The sequence below is a fragment of the Etheostoma spectabile genome, chromosome 2 (assembly GCF_008692095.1).
Source record: "Etheostoma spectabile isolate EspeVRDwgs_2016 chromosome 2, UIUC_Espe_1.0, whole genome shotgun sequence".
Taxonomy (NCBI): Eukaryota; Metazoa; Chordata; class Actinopteri; order Perciformes; family Percidae; genus Etheostoma; species Etheostoma spectabile.
The window spans coordinates 6327216-6346891 of record NC_045734.1 but is presented as its reverse complement, the minus strand read 5'-3'; the positions used below and the strand labels follow the sequence as shown (position 1 = coordinate 6346891).

At 40.0% G+C, this 19676-nt stretch overlaps 1 protein-coding gene across 3 annotated transcripts in view; it reads left to right on the top strand.

Moving 5' to 3' along the window:
• The window catches only part of myh11a (myosin, heavy chain 11a, smooth muscle), a 28078-nt gene that overhangs the window by 266 nt on the left and 8136 nt on the right, over positions 1–19676 (top strand). For 2 of the 3 annotated variants that reach the window (XM_032525600.1, XM_032525615.1), the window contains exons 2-22: positions 3574–3938; positions 4251–4407; positions 8531–8558; positions 12273–12372; positions 12501–12527; positions 14571–14663; positions 14782–14845; positions 15260–15358; positions 15530–15673; positions 15757–15852; positions 16027–16145; positions 16240–16392; positions 16506–16679; positions 16836–17009; positions 17191–17305; positions 17677–17870; positions 18306–18427; positions 18543–18612; positions 18720–18880; positions 19120–19228; positions 19391–19522. In XM_032525600.1, the coding sequence (XP_032381491.1) occupies positions 3597–3938; positions 4251–4407; positions 8531–8558; positions 12273–12372; positions 12501–12527; positions 14571–14663; positions 14782–14845; positions 15260–15358; positions 15530–15673; positions 15757–15852; positions 16027–16145; positions 16240–16392; positions 16506–16679; positions 16836–17009; positions 17191–17305; positions 17677–17870; positions 18306–18427; positions 18543–18612; positions 18720–18880; positions 19120–19228; positions 19391–19522 (2673 nt within the window). In that variant the 5' untranslated portion in view covers positions 3574–3596. The remainder of the gene's footprint in view (positions 1–3573; positions 3939–4250; positions 4408–8530; positions 8559–12272; positions 12373–12500; positions 12528–14570; positions 14664–14781; positions 14846–15259; positions 15359–15529; positions 15674–15756; positions 15853–16026; positions 16146–16239; positions 16393–16505; positions 16680–16835; positions 17010–17190; positions 17306–17676; positions 17871–18305; positions 18428–18542; positions 18613–18719; positions 18881–19119; positions 19229–19390; positions 19523–19676) is intronic. The other variant, XM_032525605.1, reaches the window with a different exon arrangement.

The following is a 19676-nucleotide window of genomic DNA, read 5'->3' as shown; positions in this document are numbered from 1 at the left end:
TGTAGAGTGTCGTTTTACGAGTGTTGCTGCTGTGGTAGTGCACTTGTCAACCCGCATCCCTCTCACAACTTGCTATAGTTAACTTAAACTTCGTTTTAAGAAGAATAATGTGCGGAGGTGTTTCCTGTATGTGTTCAAATGAAAAATTAAAACTCTGAACATGGTGGTAGAAAACTTTATTTGATAGGAATTTACCATTCCTTATACTGTTATACAACGGTATTTAGACAAATTATTAGCTTTAGCGTATTAGCTTAGCTAAATGTTTTTGACAATGGTCTTCGTTTGCAATTTGCATAACTTCTTTGAAGCTAACTTACTCATTGAAAAAAATGAGACCATTGGGACAGACATGTGCTCAGGTCTACAGTAGGCATTATGCATTGAGATATTAATACTTTTCATTCGTAGAGAGCTACATTTGTGTATTTAATCAAACGTATTAGAAAGTAGACTGTTTGTAGGGTAGCCTACTGTAAAAATCATTCATAGCAGCAGACTACAGTCTAAAATGGGGAAGTGAAGGGAAGTTAGGTCTAAATGTAATTGGCACGACTCTAACAAATGGAGTTTCCTGTGTTCCAAATATGGTTATATAAAGCTGCCTGTCAGTCATACTGGAAACTGTTGTGGCTGAAGATGCAGACACAATAGTGAGAACCAAGTTCTGCTGACAGTTTTCACACGCCACCAATGAAACCTATCAGTGAGGGTTTTGGAGTTTATTTAACATTTATGATAGTCTGGTTTCATTTAATGTTAGTTAATGGTTTTCTCCATAGTTATGCATATTGATGACTTGTTCACAATAAACTACCTTTGACAGTCTATATATGAAGTCTTCATCAGCTCAAAGAAACACTAGCATCGCCTTCACTGACAAGGTCTACCTAGAAAGCAGACTTCCAGGATTGCACATGATACGTAGTTTCAGGCACAGATGTACACAGTCTGCCAAAATGAAGACGAGGAATTTGTGTTCTGTAGCCTATGACTTATCATTTTGCACTTATCATTTCAATGCATCTCTGAAAGAGAAGGAAGTTACGTACTGAGAGTTTATTTGGTTGCCATATTTGTATTTAAATGGACAGTTCTTCAGTCACTGGCCCATGCCTGAGGACTTGGGGACAAACCAAGTGTCGTTGTTAGCCTATTTAAGTCTTTATGATATAATTAGTGTCATGCTGTAATCCTAATCATCATACACATGCATTATTAGGAGGATGATAACAGGAATAATGTTTGTGAAACAGCCAAGAGAGGAAATGAGTACAATTATTCACAGGCCCTGCAGGTCACTCTCTTTCACCCACAAATAGAAAAAAGTCACGTAGTCTCCTGGGTGACATTTTCACTTGTTTATTGTTATTTAAAATAGAGATTCAGAAATTAAGATTTGTATTAGTTTTTTCTTCTCAGCCTTGGTGGGATGTCTTTAATCATTTAAATACATCTTGGCCAATATCCAATGACAGTAAAGGATTAGATAATCTCAACAGAAATGTGATAATGCTTTGAGTTTATGCTTTGCTCTGAACTAAGCAAGTCAGTGAGATTGTGGATTATAGTTCTTGTGTTGTGAGTGTAACTCTGAGCACTTTAGCTATAATGGAGTGTGAGTAGTTTAGTCTCATGGCAAATTATGCATATTATGCACGGTGAGCCCTTGTCAAACTTCACAGTCAGTCTGTATCCACCTGTTTTCATGTCAAACGAAATTCAGACACCGGCTGAGTACAAAGCTGTGTTGACACAACAGAGAGAGAGAGAGAGAAAGAAAGCGAGGAGACTCTACAAAGGTGTTAAGCCACTGTAGTAAGGAAAGTTAAAGGGCTTTAGGAGGAGGGCTTTGATTGGTTGCACATACTTTAGCACAGTGGGCGTGTCAGGAAACGTCTGTTTACTTTTATCTGCAGAAATAAGTGATCGTCAAAGCATCAGCTGGTCTCTTCCTTGTTTTCGCAGCTCACTGGACTTATCCACCTACTCTGCACTTTTTGACAAGTAGGAAATGTCTGTCTGTGTTTCCAGTTTATATTTATGCAATATCTTTTAGAAGTTTCTGGGTGATTTGGTTTGGCTGGTCCCTGGGTTACATTTATAGGCTTTCTCAGGAGGCTCACTGTTTTTATTTACAGAGTTCCCACTCAATTAAATTGCGTGCCAGGTTCAATGTACAGAGGGTTGGAGAAGGGGTGAAGTAACAGCCTGTGGACATGAGTGACTCATTGTCTGTAATCCAGGTATCACTAAGTTTTCCACTCAGTAGCTCAGAGGCCAATGCAGTTGGACACATCATAATATTGTTTTAATATAGTATTAGACTCACTGGACCAAATGTATTTGGTCACAAATTTGGATAAACAGTATAGTGCAGAACATTGTGATATATTTGAAATATTTGCTACCAAGCTGTATTTCTTTTTCTTACTTAAATTTCACTGCAGGTACCTCTCCCAGACACTTGTTTATAATTTAGCCACTGCCTGTTGCATTTAAAAATGAATGCCACTAGGGGCCCATATGAAGCATGATTGTTAAAGCCCCGGGCCCCCCTCAGGCCTTCTGCCTTGCTGTTATCATTTTGAAGTAAACGACGAAGCCAGCAAGAGACATACTATTCCCTATATGGGCTTTGTTTGGGAGTTCACTTGCCTTGCTGTTTAGGTCTGCAGAAAAAGACTCCTGCTCCAGAGAAGGGGCCCATATATGGTCATCACAGCACGAGACTGAAGACTCCTAGCAGAGAGACAGGGAGAGAGAGAGAGAGTGAGAATGAGGAAGGGAGAGAGCCAGATGGAGGGGTAAAGACACGGAAAACATGGGATGTTGTCAATTAAGCACTGAATTAATGATTGAGTATGAGTAAATGCCAGTGAGCATTAACATTCGGGGGATATTTCAGATAAAGTTGTTGAGAAAATGGACTGGTCTTTCTAACCAAGTTAATTTAAATCAATTTCCCAGTCTCAATCTTTCTATCTAAATTGGGGAGGAGAATTGTTTGTGCGTCTCCCTTGTGGCATATGTGAAAGTGTAGGGATGAGAGGGGGTGGAGGTCTGTGAGAGTGACTGAACTCTGGAACTCCCCAAAGGATGAAACATGTCGACCGTTTACAATCACAGGCAGGAAGTTGCTTAGTAGCATGTGTCCCATACCAAGAGACTCATCGGTTACTGCAGTGGATAGTTAAACATGTGCACAAACTGTTGTCTTTTAACCCAGAGAGAAAAAAAGAATACGAGCTGAAGGGTTTATATGATGTGTATTATAAAGTTTGAGTTGTGAAATGTTTCTCTAAAATTCTGTTATTATAATTAATGCATCACTGCAATAAGAATATGTCCTGTAAAATCTTAGTGTTGTGTTGAAGCCTCATTCCTTGCCCTCTCATCTTTTTCTTTCCTGTTTGCTTTGTTCCTTCCCGCCTTTGTTCTTTTATACTTTTCCAAGTACTTTTCCTTCCTTCCTTCCAGTACTTACTTTTTCCCTTTCCACCTCTCTTCCGTCTTTGCTTCTGTAATCTTTCACTCTTATTTAATGTCTAATTTATTGCTTCACTCCAACAGTTGGCCCTCCACCTCGCCCCAAGATGTCTAAGAAGGCCCCAACCGAGGACGAGAAGTTTCTCTTTGTTGACAAAGACTTCCTGAACAGCCCCATGGCTCAAGCTGACTGGGCGGCCAAGAAGCTGGTGTGGATCCCATCGGAGAAACATGGCTTTGAGGCGGCCAGTATCAAGGAGGAGCACGGCGACGAGGTGCTGGTGGTGCTGGCTGACAATGGCAAGAAGGTGACAGTCAACAAGGATGACATCCAGAAGATGAACCCACCCAAGTTCAGCAAGGTGGAGGACATGGCTGAGCTCACGTGCCTGAACGAAGCCTCCGTGTTGCACAACATCCGCGAGAGGTACTTCTCTGGCCTTATCTATGTAAGTATACAGTAAAAACATGTGAATGTTCCCACAATCGTTAACTCACACCCACAATGCGTTTTGTATCTATGTATCTTTGAGGATTTTCTGATGAATTTATTGATTCCTTCTTATCCTAATTTCAACCAAAACCTAATATTAGGCCAAAGGTTTTATCCAAATACTGACCCTAAATAATAATTTTTACAGTATTTAAATTTTTATTATTAGTGCTTTTTGTTGAAGTCCTCACAATTATAGAAATACAAGAACAAACATGTCCAAAAAGTTCTCACACACGTTCATTTTCCTTGTGGTTCTTTCTTTTAGACATACTCCGGCCTGTTCTGCGTGGTGGTGAACCCCTATAAAATGCTGCCCATTTACTCAGAGAAGATCATTGACATGTACAAAGGGAAGAAACGGCACGAAGTCCCCCCTCATATCTATTCCATTGCTGACAATGCCTACAGGAACATGATGCAAGGTAGGATGTTTCCATTGCTCCTATCTCTTTGAGATATCTACCTTCTGGTCCTTTAGTTTTTGCAGTTTTCTTGTTCTAGTATCCCTGTGTTTGTAATGTATGTTACTCTCACAATGCATAAACATGCAAATCACCTAAACTTGTATAGGCATTGTGATGAGCTTGTAACCTGTCCAGAGTAACTTTCTCCAAGTTCTTCCTGTTATTGGATGCATCATCCAATAATTTCAACTGATCAAATGAAATGCAAGCATGACAAAGCGCGTGTAACTCATTGACAGTTTTCACACATAACCAAGCAAACTGTTAGCACTTGCAAGCTGCTGGCCTCATATGTTTTCTGTCAAATTAAAGTGTTGCTGTTAGCTTTCAAAGAGCATAGTGTGGGTGATCTGTGTTATCAGCTGGCCTGTCAAAAGTTTTGTTGGAGCGATGACAGCTGGCAGCATTTAGCTCTGTCATGTTGACGAAGCTGTTAATAAAAACCACAAACAGGCCAACACTGTCAGGCTGATAAATGCAGAACTGTGTTTATTATTATGCACAGTTCAAAATTAACCTCATAGCTGCACCTGTCTGCTGTCAATTCATTTCAAAGTAACTTGGTTACAGATGGAGAAAAAAATAATCTTGTCTAAATGGGTATTTTATGGCCAATTTGAGAGTCAGTGTCTTGTAGAGGTGACGATAGTGGCCTTGGCAGAGTTGTGCTTACAGTAAATGGCTCTTGGTTAAGCCTGCAGAGTTTAGAGCAGCTGGTTTCCCATAGAATCAGTTTCTTGTGCTTCAAGGGGGTCATGCCCACTGGACTTCATATTGACGTGAGGAGGTTCTCTCAGAGGAGTTGACATCTGGATTGTAAGATGGGTGGAGGGCAGTAAACATTTCCTGTTTTAGCAGCATCCCCTTCCTCATTCAAATCTTCTTACTGTATTTTTCTCTCTCTTTTGGTCAGTGAGAATACCAAGGTTTTCCGTCTTGTGCAAGAAAGGAGAGTGTAAAGTTCCCATTAAATGGGTTTGGGATCATACTTTTCTGCTTTGGTTTGATGAGTTTCCCAATGAAACAGGATGTTTGGACAAGACTTACAGTAAAGTCAGGAGGTAATTGTTTGGGGCGCTCCAAAGAAAGTGTGATTATCTGGAATCTTCCAAAACCATACCATTTAATCTGTAAGGCTGCAAAGAGAGAAACGGATATAACTGCTCACTTAGTCACTCAGTCAGGATGACATGGAGGATTTGGAAGGAAAGAAGCAGTCTTTTTCAATATACTGTATCAATATAACTTCATGATACAGACAGCCCAGTTTCAATTAGCATTTTGAATATATATTACCAGTTCAAATACATTAATACGCACTCTACACTGATCATCAATCTAATACATTGGTATATTTGTTGCTACTGACGTCAAGCATTTTAAGTACAACAGACATCCTAAGCAAGTCCATTCAGATACAGTGCGAAAACTATCTTTTAAGCTTCAAGTTCCATTTCTTAGGAGGTCTCTTTAACTCAATGTCTCTGTATTTTAAGGTAATTGATTAACTGGTGTTAAAATTAGTTTGGAAGCTCCTAGAAATGAGTCATTGTGTAAAAAGAAGAAGCCTAAGAAGCACAGCTGCATGAATATCCAGCTCTAATCTGTGGATAGATATACTTTAACATCAGATTGAATTTTACGATTGTGTACAAAGTGCTAAATTATTTTGGCATTGTCATTATAAATATCCTAAATCAGTTTTAGATCTTGTATATAGTGGATTAATGCTTAATGCATTCTCTTACTTTAAGAATGCAACGGTCACTGATATGTGTATGAGTTCCACCAGGCCGGTACACAGGAAATTACTGTATTCAGCTAATGTGTGTAAACACGATGTCACTAGTAAACGAGAAGGGGGAGGATTGATTGGTGTTTGTGTGGGTGTTTGGATTACACTTCTTCAGCTCGTCCCTGCAGAAGAATCCATAAAGCTGCAACTGACCAGACCATTTTCAGGCTGTGGGAGAATCCCACACTTTCTACCACCCAGAAAACCATGTGCACATGAAAAAGACTGTGTTTTGATATGCTGCATTCATTTTAGACTTAACAAATCAAATGTCTGCTTCGGCTCATGATATATGAAATGACAATTGGTGTTTCAGGTCGTGGACCACCCATCCAAGTCAGCAGCGAAAGCAATTACAGCATTGTCAGTTAATAACTACAATAGAAATCAATCTTTAAACATAACTTTTAAGATGTGACTTTATAATGTATATGCCTGGTATTTTAACATAAAAGCATGATTATTGCACTGGTGTGCCTTAGGCTGGCCACAAAAGAAGGCCACACTAAAATGTGCAGTTTTACTGTATTTGGGGGGGGGGGTCCGAAAACCACTCAGTATCGGGTGTTATGGTTAGGGTTAGGATTCATCCGTGAAGGGAACACCTCTCCAAAGTGCCAGATGCTGTCGAATGTCACACTCAAGTCGGTTACGACAACAAACTGCAGTCAAGTCGAAAGAGAGTGTGTATTATGATAATCAATAAAAAGAATCTCTGGGAGGTTAATATTGAATCCAACCTGTTTTTGACAGGGAAGCTTGCTTTTGAGTATACTGAAGAATAGTAGAATGTAAGAACTATAAAGCTTCTGGATGGCCTTAGATTAAATGCTTTTAATAAGCCTTTGTACAGAAGAATCCTCAACGATCAAAAGGTTAAGACTAAATCAACACATCTATGAATCCTTTTTGAGCCTTTATTTAAAAAACACTGTGGTTGGCAGGGAGTAGTTATTGTTGATATATTAGTGGGATTGCCCATGAAGTAGTGAATAATGATGCAGGATGTCTACACTGAGTGCTATAGTCTGAGCATTTCCCATGTTAGTGTGGAAGTGGTGCATAGCTTCAGCAACTCCAGATAACTCGCCTAAGCTTTGAGACATTCTTCTTGCAATCTTGGCCGAGATCCCATTCTTCCAAAATTGTGTCTCAGTCTTTGATGTCCAGGAGATAAAAATGGGAAATTCTCGCAGGGTGTTTGCTGTCCCTTTTAAATGTTTCATTGCAGCAGATGACTAATGTGCTTTTCCTCTGTGCTCCCAGTGTATTTGTGTTTGACAGACAGGTGCGAAGACATTGACATTCCCATGAAGTCAGATTTCGAGTTTTACATAACTTAAACAAATTATTGTCATAAAAATATTCTTAATATTTTTGAAATGTCTCTATTCCTTAAGTCTCTCGCCAGGACTGAGGTTGTTTTTGGATGTTTTTCAAAAACTCACGACTTTGGCCACCTCTCTCTCTCTCTGCCTTAATTAGGAAGTGCAGGCTGCTTTTTGTGTGTGCGTGTGTGCAATGGAACCATTGGAACAGCAGCCAAAATCGAGTCAAAATGGAGAAACAGCATCTGTGCTAGTTTACAGTTCAGGGCATGCTGTGCACTAACACACAGTGATAAATCACAGTATGAAAATAATGACGCTCCACATGAATGATGCTCTTCACTGTATTAGATGAGGAATTGTTGGCGAATGCTCTGGATTGTGACTTTTCCCCACTTCGTATTATTTGTGCAGTAAAGCTCACAGGTGTCATTTACTAATAGGTTTCATGTTGATAACCAGCAAAGTTATCTTCTCTCTCAGTAGTACTCCCTATACTCCCACAGGAGTGGTTTATATGAAGTTACAAAAAAGCCTTACATGGACTGTATTTCTCCCAGTTGTATTTTTGGAGACGGTATAATGACTCATTGCTCAGCACATTCAGAATTGATTTTCATGGTTAATAATCTAAGTATTTGTGAGAGTTACATGTTTCTTTAGGCATGGGGAGCTTTTTTAAACTGCACAGCCTCCTTTAAGCCTTGAATTGAGTCCCAGCCAATGTCTTAAGTTTTACACTAGATTGATCTTTATTCCTGGAGAAAGGCTTGTGGTTTCACATGTGATAGTTTACTGAGCTATACTGAGAAGAAACTGAGAAGAAAATAGTCCTCATGCGTGTACAAAATAAAAAATAAACATATACCTTTATAAGTGATCTGGACACTTACTGTATATTGGTGAATGAATTGTCGTGAAACTTATCTAACACTATAAACCTTCTTTGTCTCTACAGATCGTGAGGACCAGTCCATTCTCTGCACGTAAGTAAAAATATGTCACCTCCAAACTCAACTTCGTCGTCTTTCCTTATACTTTTTCCTTGACGTCACATAGATGCTAGAAGAAAGGCTGCTTGTAAATCTGTGTGTATATGTAGAAGAACAATTACATAATGCTTGTGTAAACACAGAGTTAATCAAACGAGATACTCTGGTCCCACCCAGCTTCAACCAGCAAGAAGTCATTCATAATATAACTGATATTTTTGAAGATGTTGCTGGCTGGATGCAGAGTGATTTAGTTTGTTAGACAATGTTTCAGTGAATTGTGTTGTGTTCAAATGGAGCCAAACTGGAAGAGCATTAATGCGTCCCGGAGGGCTGTGGCCTCGCTCTCCTCTCAGACCCTCGGTCAGGAAGTTTGCCCTGCGTGCTGATGGGAGAACCAGATTAGCTCTGCAAATGTTTGGGCTCATTTTTGTTTGTTTATTTTTTCAAATAATCATTGAGAACTTTGACATCCATCAGACATTCAGGGACAAACAATCCTTATCTTTGGATTGGCCTAAATTTTACTTTCAATTCATGGGGAAAAAAGTTAATTAATCAATTAGTTTGTTTTTCATTTCCCTGTGTTAGTGGCATAATAGGCATTGCATTTTATATGAGTGTGTGCACAGGTCATGATTTTGTGTATTCCCTACTTTTTCTAGGAGTTATTTCCAATTAGGTTGCTCTTTACAAACTAACACTCCACTCTCACATACTGTATATCCCATGGCTTGTGTTCTATGTTTATCTCTGTCCCCTTCCACTAAAAATGTACTGCATGCTTAGGTCATCAGAAGGAGAGGGACAGCTTGTATGGACTAAATCAAATAAGTAGAGATAGTGAACCCTTAATGAACCTACAGTGTATTGTGTATTGTAGCTGGTACAGGCTAACAAACAGATTGCAGTATTTCCCAGAGTAGTTTTGAGTAAACAGTAGCACCTTTGCTGCTCAGCATCCCGAGGTACCATTAAAGGAAATGAAAGGAAGGGCTCTGCCCCCTCTAGGCTCTCTCTACTCTAAATTTACAGATGCCAGGATGCTGCAAATTCTTTGATCTCATCAACCCATTTCCTCAACTATCAAGCTTTCTTTATCAGAGGAAAAGTTTGGAAAAGTTTGGTGATATTTATCCCTGTCCGTGTGCAAGGAAGGAAGGTCATTGTTTACAGTTCTGGTGAACATGAAGATGTTCATGCATATGTGAGAAAACTAACATGAAGCACTATTTAAAACAGTTGTAAAGTAATGAATTGGAAGTGATATGATACGATAAAGATGAAATACAAACTCGGCCTTCTCTGTGAAACTTTAGTCAGGTTCAAACTGATTTCAGTTTAAGCTACAGCTGGTCTCAGCTTTGGGAGGCCTTAGGAGCCATATATGGTAGAAATGTTTCTGGTCCGGTACATGGAATGTCACGTATGGCATTCTTCTCCTGCATGTGTGTTCACACATGTGTTTAATCACACTGTATGTTCTATCTCAATATTGTTTTTTACAACAATCCGTCATACAAGCCGAGCATGTATTTGTTAATGTGTTGTCATGGGAGACCCGTATACATTTAATTTTAGGGACTTTTCTTTTAAGGACAACTTGCTTCTGTATAAATATCCAACACTGTCCCAGATTGAGACGATAAGTAATGCAGTGGTCAAGATGGTTGAAAAGCTGTTATAATGATCATTATGGGTGGGGAAATAATGAAAGAAAATTCAGAGCAGGACACATTTCGGCATTTTAACAGCAACATAACAACTACTAAAAAATACACTTTCAATCTGTTATAACATCATCTTCCTAAATATTGAATTATCTGATAAGATTTATGAGAAGTTTGCTGCGTATGTGTGAACTCAGTTTGTTCCTTGAAACTATTTTAACTCCTTTATGTATCATGCATACATTGTGTATTCTGGAAATTCTAGCAGAGATTGTATTCCTCAGATTCCTCCACACAGGAGCAAGAATTTGTCATGGGAAATAGCTGAGAGCCTGCTAAATCCATTCTTGAGATGTTGACATTTCATCTGAGCAGGGTCACCAGTTTCCTTGGTCTAAAATCCATTCTGTGTGTGTGTGTGTGTGTGTGTGTGTGTGTGTGTGTGTGTGTGTGTGTGTGTGTGTGTGTGTGTGTGTGTGTGTGTGTGTGCACATGCGTACAGTGGACTGATGAAATAGACATAGTGGCTCTAAAGTGGCAAGATGAAGAGTGCAGATTAACAGCTTTTTCTGACCCTGCTGATCCATTGAATGCATCATATTAGTAATGGTGGGCTTCCCTTATTGTAACAACATTGTGGGGATTTCCTATCCTCAGATGTCTGAGAAGTGTTTGTGCTGTCTGTGCTATTATTCTCAACAGTTAACCATTGAACGCTCCTCATTTTTTTATTTATTTTTTAATCATTCATTCTTTAAATATTTAAAATTTACTAGTGGAAAAGCAGAATTAAAAATAAATATTTAAGAACACATCTCAATATTAGCAATATGTTACCTCTGTATGATGTAATCCATTGAATCCTTTCGAATAATCAAATAATTGTCAGTGAAACCTGTACTTGCTGATGGTAAGCAGGAGGTGCAGTTTGATAGACCATCTGGAGGAAAAACTCCCATCACAATTTATTCTGTACTAACAGCTGCCTACATTAGGAGGCTGGATGTTGAATGTCCTTACCAAACCTGAACAGGACAGAGTAATTGGATTCCCCTAAGGGCTGCCAAGCCCTAACACAGGGAGCATCCCACGCCTTTTATGGCCCCATGGCTCAGGATATGTCTGTTTGTTGGCCTGCTGGCTGGTGGCTCTGGTATCATTCAACTTGGTCTAACTACGTATCCAGGATCATTTTCTGTTATTGCTTCTGTTTGAAAAGGTTCAAGTTATAAAATATCTTTTACAGCATAGTACACCTTTAGCTGTTAGGTTTCTGACTAGTTTGAGGGTGTCCGTCATATAGGGTAATCATTGTACGGTTTCTTCTAGCTATATACACACTAATTTTGTTGAAATGAATTTTTCAGGCCTTTAGTTTTGTGCTGTTTACAGGCAGCCATTTCTTTTTTTCAAGGAATAAATCAACATTTTGTGAGATACACTTATTCACTTTCTTGCAGAGAGTTTGATGAGAAGAGCAGCATGATAGCTTTGCTTAACATAAAGACTAGAAACCTAGCCTCTGGCTTTAGCCTGACAGTTAAAGCTGCGTACCACTTTTGTTGCACATCGTACACCCCTCCCCCAAGATTCCCGTCTATCTCTACACTGTTTGCCATCAAATAAAGGCAGAAATGCGAAAGAGAAATATTCTTTAAAAAACAGCCAGGCTTGCTGTTTTCCCTCTTGGTGGGAACTATTTCTTTAAAGCTCTAAAATAAGTGAAAAGAGTTAGTTTAAAAAAATAAATAAAAACAAGTTATCTTAAATAGGTGTGGATATGAACGTGATAGTTGGTAAGGATCTGGGCACACAGGGATCAGTGTGTAGTAAGCCGTCTGAACAATAACATTATGCTTTGAGTCAGACTCAGACATGCGGTTATCTCTGCCGCACATGATTGCCATTCAATTAAACTGGGTTATTGAACTGTGAACAGAGTACCTGTCAGTGTTGCTTATCTTCTAATTCTCTCTCATTCCCTCTCACTATCTCCCATCTGCGTCTTTTAATCCCCTCCTCACTTTTTCCTCTCTAGTGGAGAGTCTGGTGCTGGGAAGACGGAGAACACCAAGAAGGTCATCCAGTATCTGGCTGTCGTGGCCTCCTCACATAAAGGCAAGAAGGACAGCAGTGCTGTAAGTATCTGTGTGAAAAGGGACCATTTTGAATTAAAAGTAAGGATCTGTCAGCCAGTTCCCTCACTCTTCAACATGTAGGAAACAACCCAGTTTAATCCTGTATATCGCCATTTCCCTCCAAATAGCAACAATCAGGATCACAGTTTGCCTACGTGAGTAAAGGGGAATGCCTGGAGTGTGTTTTTGTGTGTATTGTTTGTGTGTGCTCCTTCTTTAGGGTAGAAAAATGCATGAAGAAAATGTCACTGAGTTACCCAAAACTGTTGTTGTCTGTTTGTTTAGATTGTTATTACACCAAGGGTCAAGATCCTAAATCTTACCGTTAGACTTGAGGTAGTAGGTGTTTACCTTAACATTTGTCATCTCTGTGTCTTATCTGACAACAGTTGATTTAGACTGCATGACCATCATCATAGTACTGTCTCGCAGTCACTTTTTAAATCTGCCAAATGTTCAGTGAAGGACATGTAGTCTTTTGTACCCCTGAACTGGTTCATCATGTTGAGTTTTGTGTCATCCATTTTCTTATAAACACCCTTTCACTGCCAGTGGAGATGAGCTTGGAGCTTCCCTGGCAGTGACAGGGTCTCTCACAGATCAACGAGCACAGTGTGAGCATGCCCATGTCCTGTTCTGATCTATTAAGCACCGACTTCCCCACCCTTCCTCTCCGTTCCCACCCCTCCTCCTTGTCCTCTCACCTGCCATTTGACCTGCGGTGCGCTGTTGGTCGTTTTTTAACGCTTCAGGATGAGTGAGAGGGCTCCAGGGCTCCTGACTAGACATTGATGGTTTGTGGTTTTGCTCTGGCGTTGGTGTGGGTATCGGAAGGATTCATTTTTGGGACAAAGCAGTGTTTTCCTTTCACCATTGACCCCACTCAGCCTCAGGGTTTCTGCCCCAGAGGAAACGCTGTACAGTGTAGGTAGGACTCCTACGGACCTAGCGACCTAGCTCGAACAGAAATAGCATTGGGTCTATTTCTTTTCTCTGCTCTCACCTTCTCTCTTCCTCAGGCACTATTTGACTCAGCTGCTCATTAGCTATGTGCTTGAGCGTTTTATTTAAACAGTGTCTTAAGAACAATCCTTCCCATCAGCTCTCTTTTGCTTTCTTGCCATTTTGCTTTGCTCTATTTCTCTTTTCTCTCCTTTCTTTTCCCCAGTGCCTTAAATGAACAAGACCCTCTTCTCTGCTCTGCCAGCTCTGAACTGCACCTCTTCAGCTGGTCTGTATCTTCCCTGTTTGTCCTTAAACATTTCAAAATTATTGACTTTTATTGACTCTAATAGACTTTTTTTGAGAAATGACTGCCTTGTTTTTTAAAAGTATAATCTAGAGTAATAACTCAAAATCAAACTCAGTGAAGTTAGCAAAGGTCACCATTTTTTAATCACAATATTAACACAAGTCATGCCACTCTCTTCTTAATGGCTGTAGCTCATTTACAGGGTAGCTGAAGGGGTTGTTTGTAAGCGAGAATATTTAAGGTAGAGATCTACAGCACCTGACCTTGATGCTAGGCCGACACGGACCTCTTTGATCAGGTGGATTAGCTGGATGCAGAGTGACGGGGTGACTGCCTCATTTACTGACCATCACCCAGCCCAACCCACCAGTTCGCATGCTCTGCAGTCACGCTGGAAGCAGATCGCAACTCCAGAAGGCTGTTTGTGAATCTAAAGCATTTTAGTTTTTTGACACATTGAATGCAAATACTTTGGCAGGATTCATCAAAGGTTTTGTAATGTTAACATTATTTGGTTGCCTTGTCTGACCCATCATATGTTACTTTCCCATCTTTCTCCCTATTTTGACATCAGCAACAGCAGCTTCTCCTGATTTTAACCCTTTCTCTCAAAACTGATGCAGATGTATTTAGGCCATGTGTCTATGTAACAGAATTTACTGAATAAAGTCAAAGATCATTTGTGTGGAATTATATTGTCATATTACAGCTACTTACAGATTTCTAGCAATTTTATTGATCACTAAGGATTTGAGTTATTTTTTTGAGCCAATCAAGTCCTTCATCTTGTCGTTAACACATCAGTAATAATTCTCTGACAAACCTTCCCCAACCCATATCCACCCAGAACCATTTCATCCCCACCAATCACCACCCACTGCACCCCACCTCCAGCAACCAATCAGTACATTTTAGTTGTGTTTCTGTTTACCACTGTTGTCACTAGGGGGAGCTGGAGAAGCAGCTCCTGCAAGCCAATCCCATCCTGGAGGCCTTCGGAAATGCCAAGACCATCAAAAATGACAACTCGTCCCGATTTGTAAGTTTGCTATTGTCAGAAGTAGTTTTATGTTTTGTTTCTGATGTAATTCTTTAGAGCATGTTTTGTCAACAGCATTTTCATCCTGTAACGTCTTCCTTCCTTATCTCTCTCACAGGGTAAATTCATCCGTATCAATTTTGATGTAACTGGCTACATCGTTGGGGCCAACATTGAGACTTGTATCCTGTTTATTTTTCTTGCTCTGGGAAAACCGATTTTAATAGGGCAAATGCACATTTGTTCAATTCAAAGATCTTAAAAAGGATATCTCACATTTAGGATCATTCAGTATCCCTTCTAATTCAAGATGTGATTTTTTTTGCTTCTTTTTGCTTTTCAATTTTGTGTGACATTTACAAGACTATCTAAGGCCCTTGTAAAATGTGTTTTAAGATAAGTAATTTAGACACGTTATTCAAAGTTGTTAACAAACCCAATTCAAATTAGATTATTACTCTTTATCTGTCTTTTTTATCATATTGTTAGACAAAAAATGGCGCTACACATAGTTCCTAACATCGGGGCCAAACACAGGTTAATTTGCTGAACCCTCCTCAGTGCCGAATTTATTCTTTAACAGCTGAAATTCTTAGACCTGCTGGAGAAGTCTCGTTGTATCAGACAAGCAAAGACAGAAAGAGCTTTTCACATCTTCTACTACATGATTGCTGGTGCCCAGGGCAAACTGCGTGGTGAGTCAAAACATACTGCTTTACTCGCTTCCATGAACTCAGTTATATTACAGCTTGCTGAACAGTTACTGGAGATTAATTGACCAAATGTAGTACATCATTACTGTCAAATTCACAGAAGGTTAATCAGTCATTCACAAATGGCTTAACGTTGAATGTGTTTTTTTCCAGAGGAGCTTCTTCTGGAGCCCTTCAGTAATTACCGCTTCCTGAGCGCGGGTCACGTTCAGCTTCCCGGCGCATCAGACGATGAGATGTATGAAGAGACCATGGAGGCCATGAACATCATGGGCCTCACCGAAGAGGAGAGAATCGGTATCAGCAATAACTCTGATCTTAAGTTGGCGATGGCACTGCTGTTTCTCTTTGATGCAAACTGTCATGTTTCTATGTTTCAGATATCTTGAAGGTGTGCTCCACAGTCATGCAGCTGGGTAACATTGAGTTCAAGAAAGAGAGGAATCAGGAGCAGGCCACTATGCCAGACAACACAGGTCAGACACCACAACATTTCTCCATTAGAAACATGTTACCATGTTAACTTTAACCAATTTCACAAACTACAATATAACATTCACATCAAGTCATTTTTATTTACAGCAGTGAAAGAAATTAACAGTACAAACAAGCATTATTGTGTTAAGTGTACCTACATATTTTTTCATTAGCGGCACAGAAGGTGTGTCACCTGCAGGGCATCAATGTGACAGACTTTACCCGTGCCATCCTCACCCCTCGAATCAAAGTGGGCAGAGAGGTGGTGCAGAAGGCACAGACCAAAGAGCAGGTACTACATAAAGTGAACATAAATGCCATATAACCAAATGAGCAATAAAACAAACACTGCATATGGATATTTTCTGTTTATGTGTATTTGTTAGGCTGACTTTGCTGTTGAAGCCCTGGCTAAAGCTGTGTTTGAGCGACTGTTCCGCTGGATCCTGGGCCGAGTCAACAAGGCCCTGGACAAGACCAAACGCCAGGGAGCCTCCTTCCTGGGAATCCTCGACATTGCAGGCTTTGAGATCTTTGAGGTATGGACATGGAACAAATGAGCTGTTGTGTAGCTTATAAAAACACACAGACATTTTCATGTATTCATGCATTCATCATATGTTTCTTTATTCCCATTTTTTGGTTGTTGCAGGACAACTCCTTTGAGCAGCTGTGCATCAACTACACCAATGAGAAGTTGCAGCAGCTCTTCAACCACACCATGTTCATCCTAGAGCAGGAGGAGTACCAGAGGGAGGGCATCGAATGGAACTTCATTGACTTTGGTCTCGACCTCCAGCCCTGCATTGAGCTCATCGAGAGGCCGGTGAGTGGCCTTGAGACAATAAAAGCACAATGTTATTTAAATCAACTTCATTCATCTCATTCTCCTGTCTGGCACAAATATTTTGTGATTTAGTATGATGTTTCTTAGTTGAAATATTCGTCAAACTTAATCCTAATCACTGAATATTGTCTGCAGAACAACCCTCCAGGCGTCCTGGCCCTGCTGGATGAAGAGTGCTGGTTCCCCAAAGCCACAGATGTCTCCTTTGTGGAGAAACTCATGAACACACAAGGGAACCATGTGAAATTTGCCAAACCTAAACAACTCAAAGACAAGACAGAGTTTTCTCTTTTCCATTATGCTGGGAGGGTGAGTATAGGGGAAGTGTATAATACAATAAAAGCATGATATGGTTGCCCCCCTGTAGAGGGCATACATTTCTGTTGTTGAGTTATAATTTGGGTAACATGATTGAAAACAATTTTGCTTTGATGATTTCTGGTATGTTGTTTCAGTGAAGCTGAATACATTGATGTTGTTTTGTTTATAGGTGGACTATAATGCCACAGCCTGGTTGACAAAGAACATGGACCCTCTTAATGACAACGTCACAGCGCTGCTCAACAACTCCTCCAGCCAGTTTGTGCAAGACCTCTGGAAAGATGGTGAGATGTCTGGCTTTGCTGGTTTTAGCCAAATATAGCTTATATATATGTGTATAAATACAGTATATAAATGTATATATGTGTGTGTGTTTGTGTGTGTGTGTGTGTGTTAACATGTTAACATACTAAATTAAAAAGTAAAGATGCCAGTGCAGTGATACTGATGAATTTGGATTATGGATAATTAACACTGCAGCTGTACTTAAATTTGGAGTCTCTCATTCAGATGAAACATTTGCACAGAAGTTAAACACATATAGGCTTAAATTACAAACCAAACCCATTAAATCCAGCACGCTTGAACCATTTTCTGTTGAGTGAATACACTATTGTGTCTTTACAATAACATAATGATGCGTTGTCTATTTCAGCGGACAGAGTGGTGGGTCTTGACACAATAGCCAAGATGACAGACAGCTCCATGCCGACCGCCTCAAAGACCAAGAAGGGAATGTTCCGCACGGTGGGACAGCTGTACAAGGAGTCTCTGGCCAAACTTATGACCACACTGCACAACACCCAGCCCAACTTTGTCAGATGCATCATTCCCAACCACGAGAAGAGGGTAAAGAAAAGTACAATAGCAATATCACTAGTAACTTATTGCAAAGCATGCATTCTATTTTACACAGTGAGGAAAAAGTCAGCATCTTAGATGGTGAAATAATGAAACAATAGTCTGTTTGCTCAGTCATATTGTTGAAGAGTAGGGCAACAGCTGTCCCCTGTCTGAATGTGTTGACCTCTGTGGTAGATTGGTGATCTGTCCTCAGTGCACCTTCTGGCTCCCTGTAACCCTAAAGGATAACAAGTTCAGATATGTATATTTAAAAAATAAATAATTAAACGCAGGCCTTTCTTCTATTGCCTCATGGCACAATCAAACTGATATTTATGTTTATTTTTTCTGTTTATCTACAGTGTATAAAATTAGTATTGATATAGGTGTATTTTATTTATAAAACCCAATGTAATGAGATTAAAATCCCATTCTCTTCAGGCTGGGAAGCTGGACGCTCAACTGGTCCTGGAGCAGCTGAGGTGTAACGGTGTGTTGGAGGGGATCAGAATCTGCCGACAAGGGTTTCCCAACAGAATCGTCTTCCAGGAGTTCCGCCAGCGGTTAGTTGGATCTGAGGAGACTCACAGACTTGTAAAGTGTTACAATACTTTAGTATATTTCTGTAAACCTTTCTCGCCGTACAAAGCATCTCTCTTTCTCTTTCCTGTCTCATAGTTATGAGATCCTGGCTGCTAACGCTATCCCCAAAGGTTTCATGGATGGCAAACAAGCTTGCTGCCTCATGGTAAAAACACAATATCAAAATTCCTGTCTATTGAAATTTACATTCATTCTGAAGGTTTTATACCTTGTGTGAGCCTCCTTTTTCTTACTGATCTCCCGTCTGTGTAGATCAAGCATCTGGACTTGGACCCCAACCTGTACAGGATTGGACAGAGTAAGATCTTCTTCCGCACAGGAGTGCTGGCCCAGCTGGAGGAGGAGAGGGATCTGAAGATCACTGTGGTCATCATCGCTTTCCAGGCCCAGGCTAGAGGCTTCCTGGCCAGAAAGTATGAATACACAAGCCTCCCCTCACATCCTTCACCCTCTAATAAATTTTTCTGTCTGTGTTACGCTGTTCACAAGTTAGGTATATCTTATGATGTTTAATCTTTTTGACAGTATTTTGGCACTTTTTATTTAACAGCAGAAAGAGGTTTTTATAACGTTTGTGTAGTATTTTGCTGTAAATTAGAAACATGCTTTATAATATACATGATATATTTCTTTCACTTATGTATTTTTAAAGGGCATTTGCCAAGAGGCAACAGCAACTCACAGCCATGAAAGTGATCCAGAGGAACTGTGCTGCCTACCTCAAACTAAGGAACTGGCAGTGGTGGAGGCTCTTCACAAAGGTCAGTTCATCATTCTGCATAGTAATGCAACACAATCACTATTTTATTTTGAATAAAGTGGTAAAATGAATTCTTCATGCACTTTTGTAAATTACATACTTAGCCTTACATTGCCCTTTTATCTTTTTTAAATGTGACGACACCCATCTTTCTGAACCACAGGTCAAGCCTCTGCTGCAAGTGACCCGACAGGAGGAAGAGATGGGTCTGAAGGAGGAAGAGCTGACGAGAGCCAAAGAAGTTGCTTTAAAGTTTGAATCTGAGCTGAAGGAAATATCATTGAAACATGCATCGGTAAAGGATGAAATCTGCACCAATGACATAAACACATTTCTAAAAGTTCTTTTGCTGTCAGTGGATATGTCACAGCCATTTAAAACTGTGTCAAATACAAATTGTATGTAGTTCTTCGGTGTTTACATTTTTACATGAGTGAAACCAAGCCAAT